General features: G+C 39.8%; 1 protein-coding gene across 5 annotated transcripts in view; it reads left to right on the top strand.

The window, feature by feature from the left end:
- Positions 1-15725, top strand: part of thsd7aa (thrombospondin, type I, domain containing 7Aa) — a 180326-nt gene that overhangs the window by 124290 nt on the left and 40311 nt on the right. For all 5 annotated transcript variants that reach the window (XR_007041014.1, XR_007041012.1, XR_007041013.1 and 2 more), the window contains 10 exons: positions 595-789; positions 5754-5994; positions 7075-7190; positions 8374-8506; positions 9609-9712; positions 12477-12671; positions 13821-14087; positions 14981-15159; positions 15273-15278; positions 15527-15660. Coding sequence is in view for 2 of the 5 variants with exons in the window: in XM_047383876.1 (XP_047239832.1) it covers positions 595-789; positions 5754-5994; positions 7075-7190; positions 8374-8506; positions 9609-9712; positions 12477-12671; positions 13821-14087; positions 14981-15159; positions 15273-15278; positions 15527-15660 (1570 nt within the window). In the remaining 3 variants the exon portion in view is untranslated. The remainder of the gene's footprint in view (positions 1-594; positions 790-5753; positions 5995-7074; positions 7191-8373; positions 8507-9608; positions 9713-12476; positions 12672-13820; positions 14088-14980; positions 15160-15272; positions 15279-15526; positions 15661-15725) is intronic.

Below are 15725 nucleotides of genomic sequence, written 5' to 3'. Positions count from 1 at the left end.
TCCCTGAAGGGCTGACAGAAGGTATTGAAATGTGTTAGGGAGCAACTTCCAAAGGATTTAGCCAATATATATGGTTTGACTGTAATAAATACTTTTTTTTATATAAACGTTTTCCAGTAGCTTTTTTTTAATGTTTTAAATGCTCATTTGATCACATGAAATAGTCAAAAACATAAATGCATGTTTAATAGAATCAGGTAGCGACTGAAAGGGAACAGTTTTAATGGATGTATCATCTGATGTTCAACAAGTTCTAAATATTTAAATCTAGCCTCTAACAAGTGTAACAAGTGTACAGAACCATACACCACAGATTAATAAATGTAATTAATTAATCTGTGATTTATTAAACACAACAACATTCTGACTGAGGCCTGTAGAGTATGAAGAGCAGCTTTTGTTGTTTTACAGTTTCTCTAAACATTTTTCTGTCTGATTTGGGAACAAATTTGCTGGGTCATTATGTTAGCAATGGTCTGAAATTTATCCAGCGTAAAAACCGAAGATTTTCAATATGCACTATTTTTCCATCATATGTGAAGTGGAGAATTATTTTCATTAATGTCCAAAACCTGTTTTTCTTTTTCCATCCAGGTGAAAAGGTGGAAAAACAACTTTGTCGGGATGCCATCCTTCCGATGCCCTCCATCTGTGAAGTACCTTGCTCCAAAGACTGTGCTCTAAGCCCTTGGACTCCCTGGTCATTTTGCTCCCACACTTGCTCTGGAAAAAACACAGAGGGAAAGCAGACCCGAGTTCGTTCCATACTTGCACATAATGCAGGAGAAGGTGAGAAATCCTGAATCCTCCATGACAGAAACAACACAGGCCTCCAACACATAAGTAAACTTCGAGAGATGACATAAATATACAAATCAGTATCTACTTATACAACTATAAGCTGGTCTAGTATCACACCAGTCTTACTGCAGCTTCTGGAGGGTGTTTCATCAAGTATTACACAAAGTCTTAAAATACACTAATAGATATTACGTAGCCAAGTTGCCATGATTAATGGTTATTATGCCAATCTTCAGTCATTAAGCTTTTGCGATGATGTATGTATTGAACCGCCACCTTAACGTGATGGAGGGGTTTGAGTGCTCGAATGATCCTAGAGGCTATATTGTCTGGGGCTTAAATGACCCTGGTAGGGTCTCCCATGGCAAACAGGCTCTAGGTGACAGGTCAGACAAAGAGCGGTTCAAGAACCCCTCATGACAACTATGAAATCGAGGCACGTGATGTCGCCTGGTACGGCGGAGCCGGGGTCCCACCCTGGAGCCAGGCCTGGTGTAGGGACTCGTCGGAGAGTGCCTGGTGGCTGGGTTGCTCCAGCCGGTCCAAGCCCGAACGAGAAACGCGAGATCATCCCCCAGTGGGCCCACCACCTGCAGGGGGAACCGTGAGGGACCGGTTCAAAGAGGATTGAGCGGCGGACGAAGGTGGAGAGGTCAATGATCGACTTTGTTGTCGCATCATCAGACCTTCGGCTGCATGTTTTGGACACTCAGGTGAAGAGAGGGGCTGAGCTGTCCACTGATTACCACCTGGGGGGAGGAGAAAGCCAGACAGACTTGGCAGGCCCAAGCGCATAGTGAGGGTCTGCTGGGAACATCTGGCGGACCCCTTGTCCAGGGATGTATTCAACTCTCACCTCCGGGAGAGCTTTGACCATATTCCGAGGGATGTTGGAGACATACAGTCCGAGTGGACCATGTTCTCCGCATCTATTGTCGATGCTGCCGCCTGTAGCTGCAGCCGTAAGGTCTGCGGTGCCTGTCGTGGCGGCAATCCCCGAACCCAGTGGTGGACACCGGCAGTAAGCTGAAGAAGGAGTCCTATTGGCTGTGGTTGGCTTGTGGGACTCCTGAGGTGGCTGACGGGTACCGTGGGGCCAAGCATGCCACGGCCCGGGCGGTGGCAGAGGCAAAACCCGGGACCTGAGAGGAGTTCGGAGAGGCCATGGAGAACGACTACTGGTTGGCCCCGAAGCGATTCTGGCAAACCGTCTGGCGCCTCAGGAGGGGGAAGCAGTGCCTCGCCAACACAGTTTACAATGGAGGTGGGGAGCTGCTGACCTCGAATGGGGACATTATCGTGCAGTGGAAGGAGTACTTTGAGGATCTCCTCAATCCTGCCATCACGCATTCCCTGGTGGAAACAGAGTCTGGGAACTCGGGGTTGGACTCTTTCATCACCCAGGCTGAAGTCACCGAGGTGGTTAAAAAGCTCTGCGGTGGCAGGGCTTCGGGGTTGGATGAGATCCGCCCCGAGTACCTCAAATCTTTGGATGTTGTGGGGCTGTCATGGTTGACACACCTCTTCAACATTGCATGGCGGACGGGGACAGTGCCTCTGGATTGGCAGACTGGGGTGGTGGTCCCCCTACATAAGAAGGGTGACCGGAGGGTGTGTTCCAACTACAGGAGGATCACACTCCTCAGCCTCCCTGGTAAGGCCTACGCCAGGGTATTGGAGAGGAAAGTCCGGCCGATAGTCGAACCTCGGCTTCAGGAGGAGCAGTGTGGTTTTCGTCCCTGCCGTGGAACACTGGACGAGCTCTATATCCTCTACAGGGTACTCGAGGGTTCATGGGAGTTTGCCCAACCGGTCCACATGTGTTTTGTGGACCTGGAGAAAGCATTCGACTGTGTCCCTCGTGATGCCCTGTGGGGGGTGCTCCAGGAGTATGGAATCAGGGGCCCTTTACTAGGGGCCATCCGGTCTCTGTACAAGCGGAGCAGGAGTTTGGTTCGCATTGCCGGCACTAAGTCTAACCTGTTCCCGGTGCATGTTGGACTCCGGCAGGGCTGCCCTTTGTGACCGGTCTTGTTCATAACTTTTATGGACAGGATTTCTAGGCGCAGCCAAGGGCCGGAGGGGGTCTGGTTGGGGACCAGAGGATTTTGTCTCTTCTTTTTGCAGATGAGGTGGTCCTGCTGGCCCCCTCTAGCCAAGACCTACAGCACGCACTGGGCCGGTTCGCAGCCGAGTGTGAAGCGGCAGGGATGAAAATCGGCTCCTCCAAGTCCGAGGCCATGGTTCTCGACCGGAAAAGGGTGGCTTGTCCTCTTCAGGTTGGAGGGGAGTTCCTGCCTCAAGTGGAGGAGTTTAAATATCTCGGGTCTTGTACATGAGTGAGGGAAGAATGGAGCGGGAAATCGACAGACGGATCGGTGCGGCTGCCACAGTAATGGGGGCACTGTGCCGGTCCGTTGTGGTGAAGAGAGAGCTTAGCCAAAAAGCGAAGCTCTCAATTTACCGGTCGGTCTACATTCCTACCCTCACCTATGGCCATGAACTATGGGTCATGACCGAAACTACGAGATCCCGGATACAAGCAACTGAAATGAGCTTCCTCCGTAGGGTGGCCGGGCACTCCCTTAGAGATATGGTGAGGAGCTCGGCCATCCGGGAGGGGCTTGGAGTAGGGCCGCTGCTTCTCCACATCGAGAGGAGCCAGTTTAGATGGCTCGGGCATCTATACCGGATGCCTCCTGGACGCCTTCCTCGGGAGGTGTTCCAGGTACGTCCCACCGGGAGGAGGCCCAGGGGACGGCCCACGACACGCTGGAGGGACTATGTCTCTCGGCTGGCCTGGGAACACCTTGGGCTCCCCCCGGAGGAGCTGGAGGAGGTGTCTGGGGAGAGGGACGTCTGGGCGTCTCTGCTGAGTCTGCTGCCCCCGCGACCCGTCCCGGATAAAGTGGAAGACGACGAGTACGAGTACAAGTTGTATGAATAAAGTTTAAATTGATTTGCTGTCATACGTGAGGAAATAAGAGGATGATCAAACATTATGTGAGGAACATGTAGCTTGGGTTTTGGTTTGAATTTGACAGAACATTGCTTTAAACATAATTCAACATTCTTAATTGTGTTAGACTTTCTCAAAATACAATAAAATCAGCCTAACCTTAAACTAAAATAGAATCAAACATTAATTTTATACATTATTCATGTGCTTCTTTTATTTTTTTGTGGTTATATATGGTGATCATTTCTTTAGATTTCTGAATGTTCCTTTGAGTAGGTCAAGAACTGGTGGTCAGCTTGATGCACATAACTGTGTCATTACACAGTGACCGCTAAAGTTGTTGCATGGGTTTCTGTGATGCAGGGTAAGAAGTAACTCATCCTAGAACCTACATTTTGACTGTAAGAGAAAAACAGATTCCCTGGTTTAGATAAACACAAGTACTGTTTTTCTTTACTTTTGTTCAAGGTCCTTCCCTGCTATTGCTGGTCCAGCCAATCTTTGGTATATTTATGTTTGCTGTCTTTAGACTACAGTTGGGATTTTTGCTCATGCAGTAATTAGTCTAAAAATAGAGTACATTTTACTGTAGTCTGCTGACACCATAGATTCCCTTTGCTTTTAGATATAATATCCTTTCACACAAACTGTCTTTCAGTATTCCTCAGTCTTTTCCAGGCATGTCAAATCCAGAATTAGCAGGTGGGCTTCAAACAGCAATAAAGTGATACATAATCATGCCTTAGTTATAATACACCTATTCATGCAGCCAACCAAAGTTAATTAGGGGTTCTCACCAAACACCTTGAACACTATGAAGCTAAACAGATTGCTGCATTTGTTCTGGTTATAGATCATAATTATACTGTTATAAGATTCATCATCATGTTAACTGCTCTACTTGTCTGACTCTAGGATTAAATGCCTACTTACAGCTTAAAAATGATTGCATACATTATGGATGTCAGTTTTATTACAAAATTGCCTTTCCTTTGCCTAGAACAGAGTTCAGGAAGTTGTCATTGCCAGAACATGATGCAGAACATGTGATAATTGGGCTTGCCAAAATTCCCGGTGATGATACTACTACGGTGTTAATAGGTTATGTGCAACAGAGTAAATCATACAAGGTGACAACGTTTTATTTCTGTCTCTTTATATAGGCCTAGTGTTGATTCACAACAAATGTCCTAAGCGTCTTTACAAGACAAACGGATCCAGTTTATATACAGAACTATATAGTCAGTTTAATCCAGCCATATAGGCAGATTCAACTACATACATTATAAATAAATTTAATAATAATAATAAAATAATTAAATATAATGATAAAACAAATTCAGTTTATTATGTACTTTGGTAAAAAGCTTCTCTCTAAGGAAACCCAGCTGACATAATCAATTCACCAATTTACAGCAATCCCTTCTCCTAAACAAGCATTTTCAGACACTGGACAGTTGACTACATCAAGTTGCTATCTTTGCAGCAATCCCCTGTACTGAGCATGTACATGTATGGTGAACATGGAAGCATTGATTGAGGAGGACTTTTTCAGAGCAAACGCAGTCTGAACTGTCATGTCTCATTTTCATCCAACTTTTAAACCATTGTAATGTGACAATTTTGTGCCATAGGAGGATCAAAGAAGTTAGATTGGATGTAAACAGTGGAAAAAACATTCATAATCAAAGTCATAATAAACAGTCATAGTAATAATTTTGTTTGGAATCCATATTTTCAAAATGTATGTGTACCTGTTGTCATTTACACTTAAATCTGGTCAATGTTAAATTTAGGTGAAAGCAATTTTGAATCTTGGCCCAAATCCAAAGAAGTTCTGGTAAACAAAAAGCATCAAGCTCTTCTTTGAATTCATCTTCTTCAGCCTTTCATATCCAAATGCATCCATGCTGCCAAAAGTGGATAAAGCCATGTATTTTTATAAGTTGTTCTGCCAAGACTAAGATTGCTCATTGTTTTGGTTGTACTTCAGGAGGACTCCAGTGTCCAAATGTCAGTGCACTGCAAGAGGTGAGGAACTGCAATGACCATCCTTGCACTGTGTATCATTGGCAAACGGGTCCTTGGGGGCAGTGCATAGAGGACTCCTCGATCCCATCCACCAACACATCTGTGGGGAGAACGCGTGGCGATGATGTCTCATGCTCAGTGGGAATGCAAACCCGCAAAGTCATTTGTGTCAGGGTCAACGTGGGCCAAGTTCCTCCTAAAAAGTAAAATTTTTCATCATTTATAAGACATACAGTTTGTAACAAAATACAACGTATCCAGTGGGTTTGGAGGGAGATAAATTCTCTGTTCTCAACAAGGAAAACCCCGTGTATTACAAAGATTTCCATAGGAACTTTGCCTACAGAAAATATCTATTCTGCGAGTTTACCAAAGAACGATTACAAGTTCAAGAGTGGGAAAAAATTATAACTTCAAAGTCCTTTTTTATATTTTAGTTATACTGGCAATTGCTCACTTTTATACCCAACTGTTACTAGTAAAAGGTTTGATTTTAGAGTTAAAGGTTCTAAATTAAATTCAATGCTTTACAGAATCACAAAGAAATACACTACGAACTTTACAAGAAGCTTATAAAAAATGAAAAGTATTTGCCCCTTTAGAGATTTCCTCTTTGACTTTTGCTTTAATGTTTCAGATAATGAAACATATTTTAGTATCAGACAAAGATAATCTGAGTTAATACAAAAAGCAGTTTTTAAATGATGACATCATTTACGAAAGCAATAAAAGCTGTTTATGATATAAAACATTCACATGTGACAAAAAAAAGGAACTTTTAATATCTGAAGTGTATTAAAGAGCTTTATATTAAAATCTTTCATTGGGCATGCTTCCCTTCCTGGAAGCATCTGGGAACATGAATTATCTGTTTATTTTTTCAACATAACATTAGCATTATTCTGACAGCAGAGCCACATTATTCAGGTGAGCCCTACCAGCCCTCATGCTGGGTATGGAAACTCCTCTTGCTTTTTGTGCCTGTGCTTGCTTCTAAATCTACTGGGTCACACTGCGTACTGAGTCTGCTGCCTTGGGACAACTTACTCATTAATAGAAAGATGAAGAGCTGCTTTTACTTAAAGCTCTAACTGCTGCCTGCATGACTGGCACTGCCGCCAGCAAACATTAGACAGTAGACGTTATGTATACATAAATCATATGACAGTTGTTTTATTAGGATTTTGTTTGCAAAGTATCTCTTCATTATGTCATTTGTTTGTTGAATTTTTAAGCATTCTTTGATGTATATGAAACTGAACACATCAATTCTAAACTTTCAGGTGTCCAGAGAGTCTTCGTCCAGACACTGTAAGGCCGTGCTTGCTTCCTTGCAAAAGAGACTGCACTGTCACACCATACAGTGACTGGAGCCCCTGCCCACCAACTTGTCAAACAGGTAGCTGTAGCGCATCTAGATGTGCTACATCAGCACCTTGCACCAGCATTAATCTGTGGGAAGACAAGGAGTTTGATCAGGTGTATTAATGAAGCCTACTGTAATAAGCTGCTGCTGCAACTCATGCATTGATTTATTTGGAGTATCATTTGACTAGCAAATAAAACCATAACTTGACAATCACAGCTAGTCCCTTTATTAACATTTGTTTAATATAACGTCCCTCCTTGAGCTGAACTGAACCTCATCTTAATGTAATGAATCTTAATGTGTGTTAACATTTAAAAAACCTTATGTCTGCTTTACGGGAACACACACATAGACAGCATTAAAGTTTCCAACTGCCCTGCACTTAACTTCCAATAAATTCAAAAGCTGTGCTTCATTTTAATCCATCAGCCTCTATAAATAACTGTGTATCATGAGTGCCCAGGACTCTGTCACTATATAAACTGCAAAGTGATACAGTGAACCCAGCAAACAAGTAGAGGTTATATAATGAAAAAAATATTCAGTACCTACAGCATGACCAAAGGTAAGTGATGATTAATGGCTTTTCTTCAATAATAATAATATTTCTTGTTTGTACACCTGGGTTTCTCCACTAGGTACTGATATGAGACTCTCAAGACTTGACCATGGCCATGAACAGCTGAAAGAACTCACAAATACAATGGAGCTAATCCATTTAGAGTTTTAAAAACAAACATTAAAGTTTAAAATCAACCCTAAACCGAATGAGAAGCCAGTGAAGGGATTTAAGTATCAGTGTGATGTGATCCTGTTTCCTACTGTTTGTTATGAGACAGGCAGCAGCATTCTGTAGGGTTTGGAGGCGACTGAATAGGGACTGATTTACAAGGAATTAAAGTAGTCCTAGCACAAAGTTCTAAAAGTCTGGACAGCCTTTTCAAGGTCATAACAATTGAAAAATGTTTTGGCTTTGGCTAGGAGCTGTACGTAAAAGAATCACCTTGGTACCTTGTAGTCAGAGCCTGTAGCGCTGTGTAATCAAAATTATTTGGAATGTAAGCTGAATGTTCCACACTCTGCTTTATATAGATTTAATTTTTTTTTAGGTTAATGGTACACTCTGTTGTATTTTGCATCCTTATTAAAAACTTGAGCTAACATGCTAGAACTAATTGTTCATGTAAAAATGTTGTCCTGCGGCTCTTTCCAGGTGGTAAGACTAAAAGCAAACAATACAGGAAACGGATGATCGTCCAATTACCAGCCAATGGGGGACAAGACTGTCCTGAGGTTTTGACCCAGGAAAGGGAGTGTGAAGCACCATCAATTTGTCATGGATACAGGTATATTACTCAGCCTTCCAACATTATTTACATCACATTTGTGATTAACTATTTAAACTAAGACCTTTACTCCACTTTAAAAGTCTGACGCCAGTTTTCTAAAGTGCTAGGATAGGCTATTGTGAGCAGGTTTACTCTCTGTTTTTACATGCATCATCAATGATTCAGCATGTATCTTGTAAAATATAATGAGAATTACTGTGCAGTAATAGTAATAGTGAAGCTCTCAACTACTGGGACAGCCTGTTTCAGGATATCTCATCATGTCACAGAGACAGGCAGGGAGCTAAGGAAGCCAATGCTGTCTAAGTGTTTAAGTGTGTAAATGTCCTTGTAAAGTGTAAAAAAAATCCTAACAGTAAATCTAAAGGCAGCTCTTAAATCCACAATGGATGCTTGTTCTTCAGGAGAAAAGAAAACAATTGATTTTTATTTTACTGGAAGCCAATCAGATGAAGCTACTGTAACATGAGAACCTCTTTCTGCCATCACTTCAGGATTTTATTAAAATTATTACCAAGTTTAGTGATATAACTTAGACATACAAATATCTTAAATAAAATGTGTGATATTGTGGGGAGAGCCTGGTGCTGAAACCTGCAGTTAGTATAGACAATTCCTGCAGGTTAAAGTAGATCCATACAGAACGTTCTAGGGTTTCAGCCTTACTTCAGCCAAGTCTGAATTCAAAGGTGGAATATTCCTGCCAGGATTTTTATAGCTTTTTACATTTTATATTTGGGCTTTAAAGATAAATATGCCTGAACATCTTTATGCTGGGTCAAATGACATAGTGCTCGACAATACTTTTCTAATGAAAAGAAAGGTGAAAAGTGTGTGTCCATTCACAGAAGCCTGTGGAATCTCCTGATTTATTCTTTCTTTCTTCTTTAAACGTGTTGCTGTGAATTTCTTTCTCACAAATATGTCAGATCAAACTAAAAACTTGACAGAACTCAGTTTGTGTCAGATTTGTCTAGTTGTATTGCTTTTGGTTTACTGGAATCAGTCCTCTGTGCCCTGATGTTTAATGTCCATTTAAATAATAATACATTTATCTTTTTTCTATTCATATCTATTTTTTTACTTTCCCCTTTGGCAGATGGAAAACCCACAAGTGGCGAAGATGTCAGCTTGTCCCATGGTCCGTCCGACAGGACACTCCTGGAGCTCAGGAGACCTGTGGGCCAGGCTTGCAGTTTCGTGGTAAGCAGAGCCATACACCACAAACCATTCACATCTCATTTTCTCTACATGTAAACACAGCATCTAAATAAAACAGAAACAACAGTAACAAGTAAATATACTTTTTTTAATAAATTGTTAATTTGAAATCCTTTTCAGCATGCATCAGGCACCAGTGTCAGTCTTAAAATCTGTCGTTTAGTTTTAGCCACACTTTTTTATTCTTGAACCATTCTCAATTTGATTTCGACCTTTCAAATTCCTTTTTGGCTTTCACACTTCAAGCTTTGAATAATTTCCAAACCTCCCTAATCCTACTTTAATTCTAGCTTGGAAAATTTGATTATTTTAGGGTTTTAATTAAAAACATATGGGGACACATTTCCTGTTGCTTAATATAGAAGGCTCAGATCATTCCTATCCAAGTTTAGGGGTATTAAAACATTTTCTTTCTTAAATAAAAAGTGATGTTTTTAATTAAAATTGAATTTGAAAGTATGGGAGGTTGACAGTATATGTACACCACCATATTGCTAGTTCATTGTACTGTATTGCACCGACTACGCCAAAACAAATTCCTTGTATGTCCAAAAACGTACTTGGCAATAAAGCTTTTCTGATTCTGATTCTGATTCTGATCTAGTGGCCATAGGATTTACAGAATTAGCTTTTAAATTGTATCACTGTTGTTACTTCAACTTGTAATTATCTTAACCAATAACAAAATTGTAAATGTTATCTATTGAAAACCTTAAATTGTGGGGTTTAACGTGTTCATTTATCTAACTGCACTATAAACTGTGTTTGATTACACATACAAGACAACACTGTAGAGTAAGATGTCCGGCTGAATGTTGGAGCGGTGCCAGTGACCGTAACGTGAGGAGACAGCTGACCCTCTTACAAGGCAAAACTGACACACAGATAAACTCCCAGAGTTCACATTGGCATGTAACTCACTAAGCCTTCAACAAGGAAGATTTGTTCCTCAAACTGTACTGCTTAGCAAACAAGCTAATGCCAATGTATTAAGTGGAACATCAACCTATGGTTTTGTATATTTATGTAATTACACTATATTCAAAAATACTCAGATTTTCATTGAGAACATTACTTTAAATACTGTTTAAAAAGAAATGATGCTTAATATCCAGAGGTTGTTGTTGTTGTAGTTTTGAGAAGTTTCTCAATATTTCATTTAAGACTTGATGACTGTCTGCCTCTCCTACGACTGCTGTTCTTGTGGCAGAAGATAATTTTTAGATTGTGAAGGCAGAACAACAATCTGATACGAAAAACTGCAGCATTTTCATAGAGACGCATGATGTACAAAAAAGTAGCTAATACACAGACGTGGTGGATTGAGGTCTAAGACATCTACTAATGTTACATGGAGACAATGACCATTATCCGGTGCCAATGATGAGCATCCTGTTCCTCCATCCTTAGAGGCTCTTATCGTTATGTACCATTACTTGTAACAATATACCCTGAACCAGAATGACTTCAGTGAAAGCCCTTTGCTTCTCACCCACTTCTATCATAACACATTGTGGGCAAAAGCCAAATCTATGCCACTTCTTTCAAATATGATTGAGTGGGTGAAAGAGTTAAGGTATCTGAAAATTCTATATGTGCTAAACCCAGCCTTAAGAGGCTGTATTAGGAAGCTGTTAACTCAATTTGATCAATCAATGGCCATATTAACCTTATCTATCTTATTATTATTAGAGTGGTGTTTATACAGGAACACCATTTACTGCATTAAGAGAGTATGATGTATGTATTGATAAAGTGTTTAGGTCATTGTCTTGTAAAAATTAAGTTGTTGATCTGATCATTAAGACATTAAAAATCACCCTTCATTGCTAAAGCTGATGATTTCAGCTATGAATATGCAGAGCAAAGGGTTCGGGTTACTTTATTTATAGCTGAAAGAAAACTTGTTCTACAGCAAGACAGGACATGGATTTTGGCACCTGAATTCTAAAATATTCAAACATTCTCTGAACAGAATTAAATTTAAAGGATGTGTGAAACACGTACCCAAAATCATCAATTAATAGATTGGCAATGGAAAAGCAATCTGACTCAGGTCAAAGGAGAGAGAAAATGAAAAAAACATGCAACTAAAGAAAAACATTGAATTGATTCAGTAAAAGCAAAATAAAAAATATTCTTTATTATTATTATTATTATTCGGTCAATGTAAAAGTCTGAAAGTTTCCCTGAGGACTCTGTTGACACACATCTTCCTATTTAACTGCAGAGCTTAGGGCGTTTATAGATGTCAATACTTAGCTTTGATATTAAAACAAAAGCTTGAACATTGTCGTGTCTTTAACAAACCATACGTTATTAGGCTCACAATTTCATTAAAAAACACATTTATTACAAAAACAATTACCATTAAAAGTCAGATTTTTTAACTCTCTTTTCTCTTTACTTTTGTTAAAAAGTAAAAATGGAAGTACTTATCTTAGATCTAAGGTTTGTGGATCAGAACAGAGTAAAAATAATGATACAGTCCTTTATGAATTGAAGTTAAAGACAGACTCCAAACAACTACATAATATTACACTGTTAACATTTACCTTCCAAACATACAGAAACATGGAAATGTATAATTTTTGATAATACCAAAACAGTTTTGGATCGCTGATGACTATTAGCACATGATCCATCTTTACTTTTTATTTGTCACTACATTCATGTTCATTTTTGTGCAAATGCAAACATTATTAACAAAAATAATCCCTTCAAACTCTTCATTCTGTTCCGGCAGCTGTTTCTTGCCGAAAGCTAGATGGTGGGCAAGCAGAGGTTGAGGCTTGTCTTAAGCTTGCCAGCCCCATGCCACCTCTCACCCAGCTGTGCCATCTTCCTTGTCAAGATGACTGTCAGCTCAGTAGCTGGTCCAGGTTTTCTACCTGCACAGCTGACTGTGTGGGCGTCAGAAACCGCAAGAGGATACTAATAGGTTGGTACCATTCTCTTATGTCATATAGTTGTAACCAGATATTTATGCAGTGTTAAAAAGACATATAACCTTTCATCTGTTAAGTATATACCACATGGGAATGTTCAGTTATCAAACTGTTCAAGAAAGAGAGCGGGTGGCTCTGAGTCCCAGAAATGAATCAACCCCAGAACAAAGACAAATGACTTTGTGAAGATGCTGCTGAAGCTGTTTAGTTCAGTTCTTTATTGTCCCACAAGAATAAATTTGGTGCACAGCAGCAGTCAAAGACAGTCAAGGCATAACTCACACGTCAACACAATTTCCACACTTAATAATAATCAATAAGAATAAAAAAAAAAACAATAAAGCTGGTAAACATTCTCAAATGTGCCAAGGTTGGTCAAGATGATCAACAGCTTCAATTGCACTAAAGGATCTTTGTACTGATTGCACTTTATGCAGTAAATGATAACACTAAAATCGAAGTGTTTGGCTTCAGTTACCATAGTTGCATTTGGTGGCAAAACGGGAAAGCTGGAAAGACTTTGAAGAAATGCTTTAAATTTAAATTATAATATCAAATTCATTCATCATTATTTTGTGAAGTTCACCAGTCTATCTTGTAGCAAAATGCTATCTCAAAACTACAGGGACGGTGGTTTCATGTTGTGCTGGTGTTTTGCTACCAGAGTGTGCACTTCACAAAATAATTTGCATTATGATGAATGAATAGGATACTACAATTTAAGTTTAAAGCATTTTTTCAGCCAGACAGAATTGCTATGCTGAGTTTGTCTGCCATAATTGTTGAATGGTATGCTTAGATTCCTAACACAGATCGACACCTCCTGTCGACCAGCAGTGACTGCTTATTTTTTGACAACTAACAGTTGTTGGATCTGGTCGTCCACTTATGATTTGTGAATGGCCTGAGGGAGCTCAGAGGAAGCTTGTCTTCAGTGGTTTTTGAATTAAATGCGTTGTGAAAAATGGCTATCATAAAGTCCTGATTTCGGCCCCAATTTAAGGGCAAAATTGAAAAGGTGTAAGCATGCAATACAGTGTATGTAAATATATGGTTTCAGCTACGTTTTTTACAAGTTGATTGAAAAAAACCCAGCTTTTTCTAACCTAGCCATTCCTGTTATTCTTTCCTTTCATTTTCAGGAAAAAGTAAAAAGCGTGACCAGTGCAAAAACAACCAGATGTATCCTCTGAGTGAGACGCAGTACTGTCCATGTAATAAATACAATGCTCAGCCTATGGGAAACTGGTCAGACTGTATTCTCCCTGAGGGCAGTCGCATGGAGAGCCAGCTTGGCATGAGGGTACAAGGTGACATCAAGGAGTGCGGACAAGGATACCGCTTCCAAGCTATGGTCTGCTATGACCAAGACAATCGTATAGTGGAAACATCTCGCTGCAACAGTCATGGTGGGTATTTTGTTTTTTGTAAAGTTCTGCGACAGAAACAAAGTATACTCTGTCAGTTCCAGATATATAACATAAAAAAGATCTGGTCTATTCTGTGTTTTAAATATATTTTCCATGCATTGGTTTATCAGTGTTTGAAACAGTGAAACCAGATCCATTCAGATGAAAGATGGAAGTAATTTTTGCCATTGACTCTTGTTTTTATTCTTTTACTGGGGTGGAGTGGTATTTTTCTCAAAACTGACTCCAACTGTTTGGAAAGAAAACTGAAGCGAGTGTAAATCTGTCCTCTATTTTTGTAAGAAACAGAAAGTAAAAAACATTTCCTCACCCGAAGCTTCATGTAACTTTATATTAATATAATTCAATATTAAATGTATTTACAACCTGTTTATTCCCAGTACCTTGATTTATCAATCCAGTATGATTGAATGTAGTTTAAAGTACATTTACATATAAACAATTTCCAACAAATGCCATCTCAAAGAATTGCGGTGGAAATTCATATCCAATTATATGCAGTGTAATAAAAAAATTAAATGCATTCCAATCAATCCAGTTTATTTCAATGCAGTTCAGAGCTTAAACAAGAAGTCCAATTCAATTCAACAATAGATTTAGATGGTCAAATTCAGAAAATCATACTGGGCCAGTTAGTAAAACGTTTTATCTAAACTGCCCGACTCAACCAGCTGCTGGTTGAGAGGATTAAAGTATTGCAATAAAGCAAAACCAAGGCTTGTGTATATATTGTACCTGATTTGTCGCAGTTTTCAGTATTTTTAGTACCATGTTTATTTAAATTTTATTTCCATGATTCTAGCAGTCCTGTCATGCCTTTCCAAAAAGGACAGAGGCTGCTTTCTGACACATGTTGTTGTGACTGATTACAGGGTATATTGAGGAGGCTTGCATCATCCCCTGTCCATCTGACTGCAAATTAAGTGAATGGTCCAACTGGTCACGCTGCAGCAAGTCATGTGGCAGTGGGGTCAAAGTTCGCTCTAAGTGGCTCAGAGAAAAGCCGTATAATGGTGGAAGACCTTGTCCCAAACTGGACCACGTCAACCAGGTAGAATTGTGGGGTTTTTATTTCAGCAAAATATTAAAATTTACTTGCTTTAGAACAATGATCTCATGTACAATTTTTGTCTCTTACTCCTGCCTAATGGATTTCATCCACAGGCTCAAGTGAGTACTACATTTTTTATGTATTTTTTACTTTTGGCACTTATATAATTATATAGGATACTTATGTTATTATTTGTTAAAAGGTAATTTCATGTTTAACTGTTAGCAAATTGCCAAACGGATGATGTGATCTTAATATCATTGCTGATAAACGTTTGAAACACACTCTGTTCATGGGTCTCTACATAGAATTTGCTGAATGAAAGGTTAGAGTTCATCCAGGTAACTGTGGTATTTTTGTACGTCAGGTGTATGAGGTGGTGCCCTGCGTCAGTGACTGTGGACAGTATGTTTGGGTGGCAGAACCTTGGAGTGTATGGAAAGTTAGCAGTGTGGACCTGAAGAGCAACTGTGGTGAAGGCGTGCAGACCCGGAAAATCAAGTGAGATAATCCACACACACAAGATATTGGAGTTTATAGAATTATTATTATTATTTTTTTGCTTA

The sequence above is a fragment of the Girardinichthys multiradiatus genome, chromosome 13 (genome assembly GCF_021462225.1).
Source record: "Girardinichthys multiradiatus isolate DD_20200921_A chromosome 13, DD_fGirMul_XY1, whole genome shotgun sequence".
NCBI classification, from domain to species: Eukaryota; Metazoa; Chordata; class Actinopteri; order Cyprinodontiformes; family Goodeidae; genus Girardinichthys; species Girardinichthys multiradiatus.
This window is presented reverse-complemented; position numbering and strand designations above follow the sequence as displayed.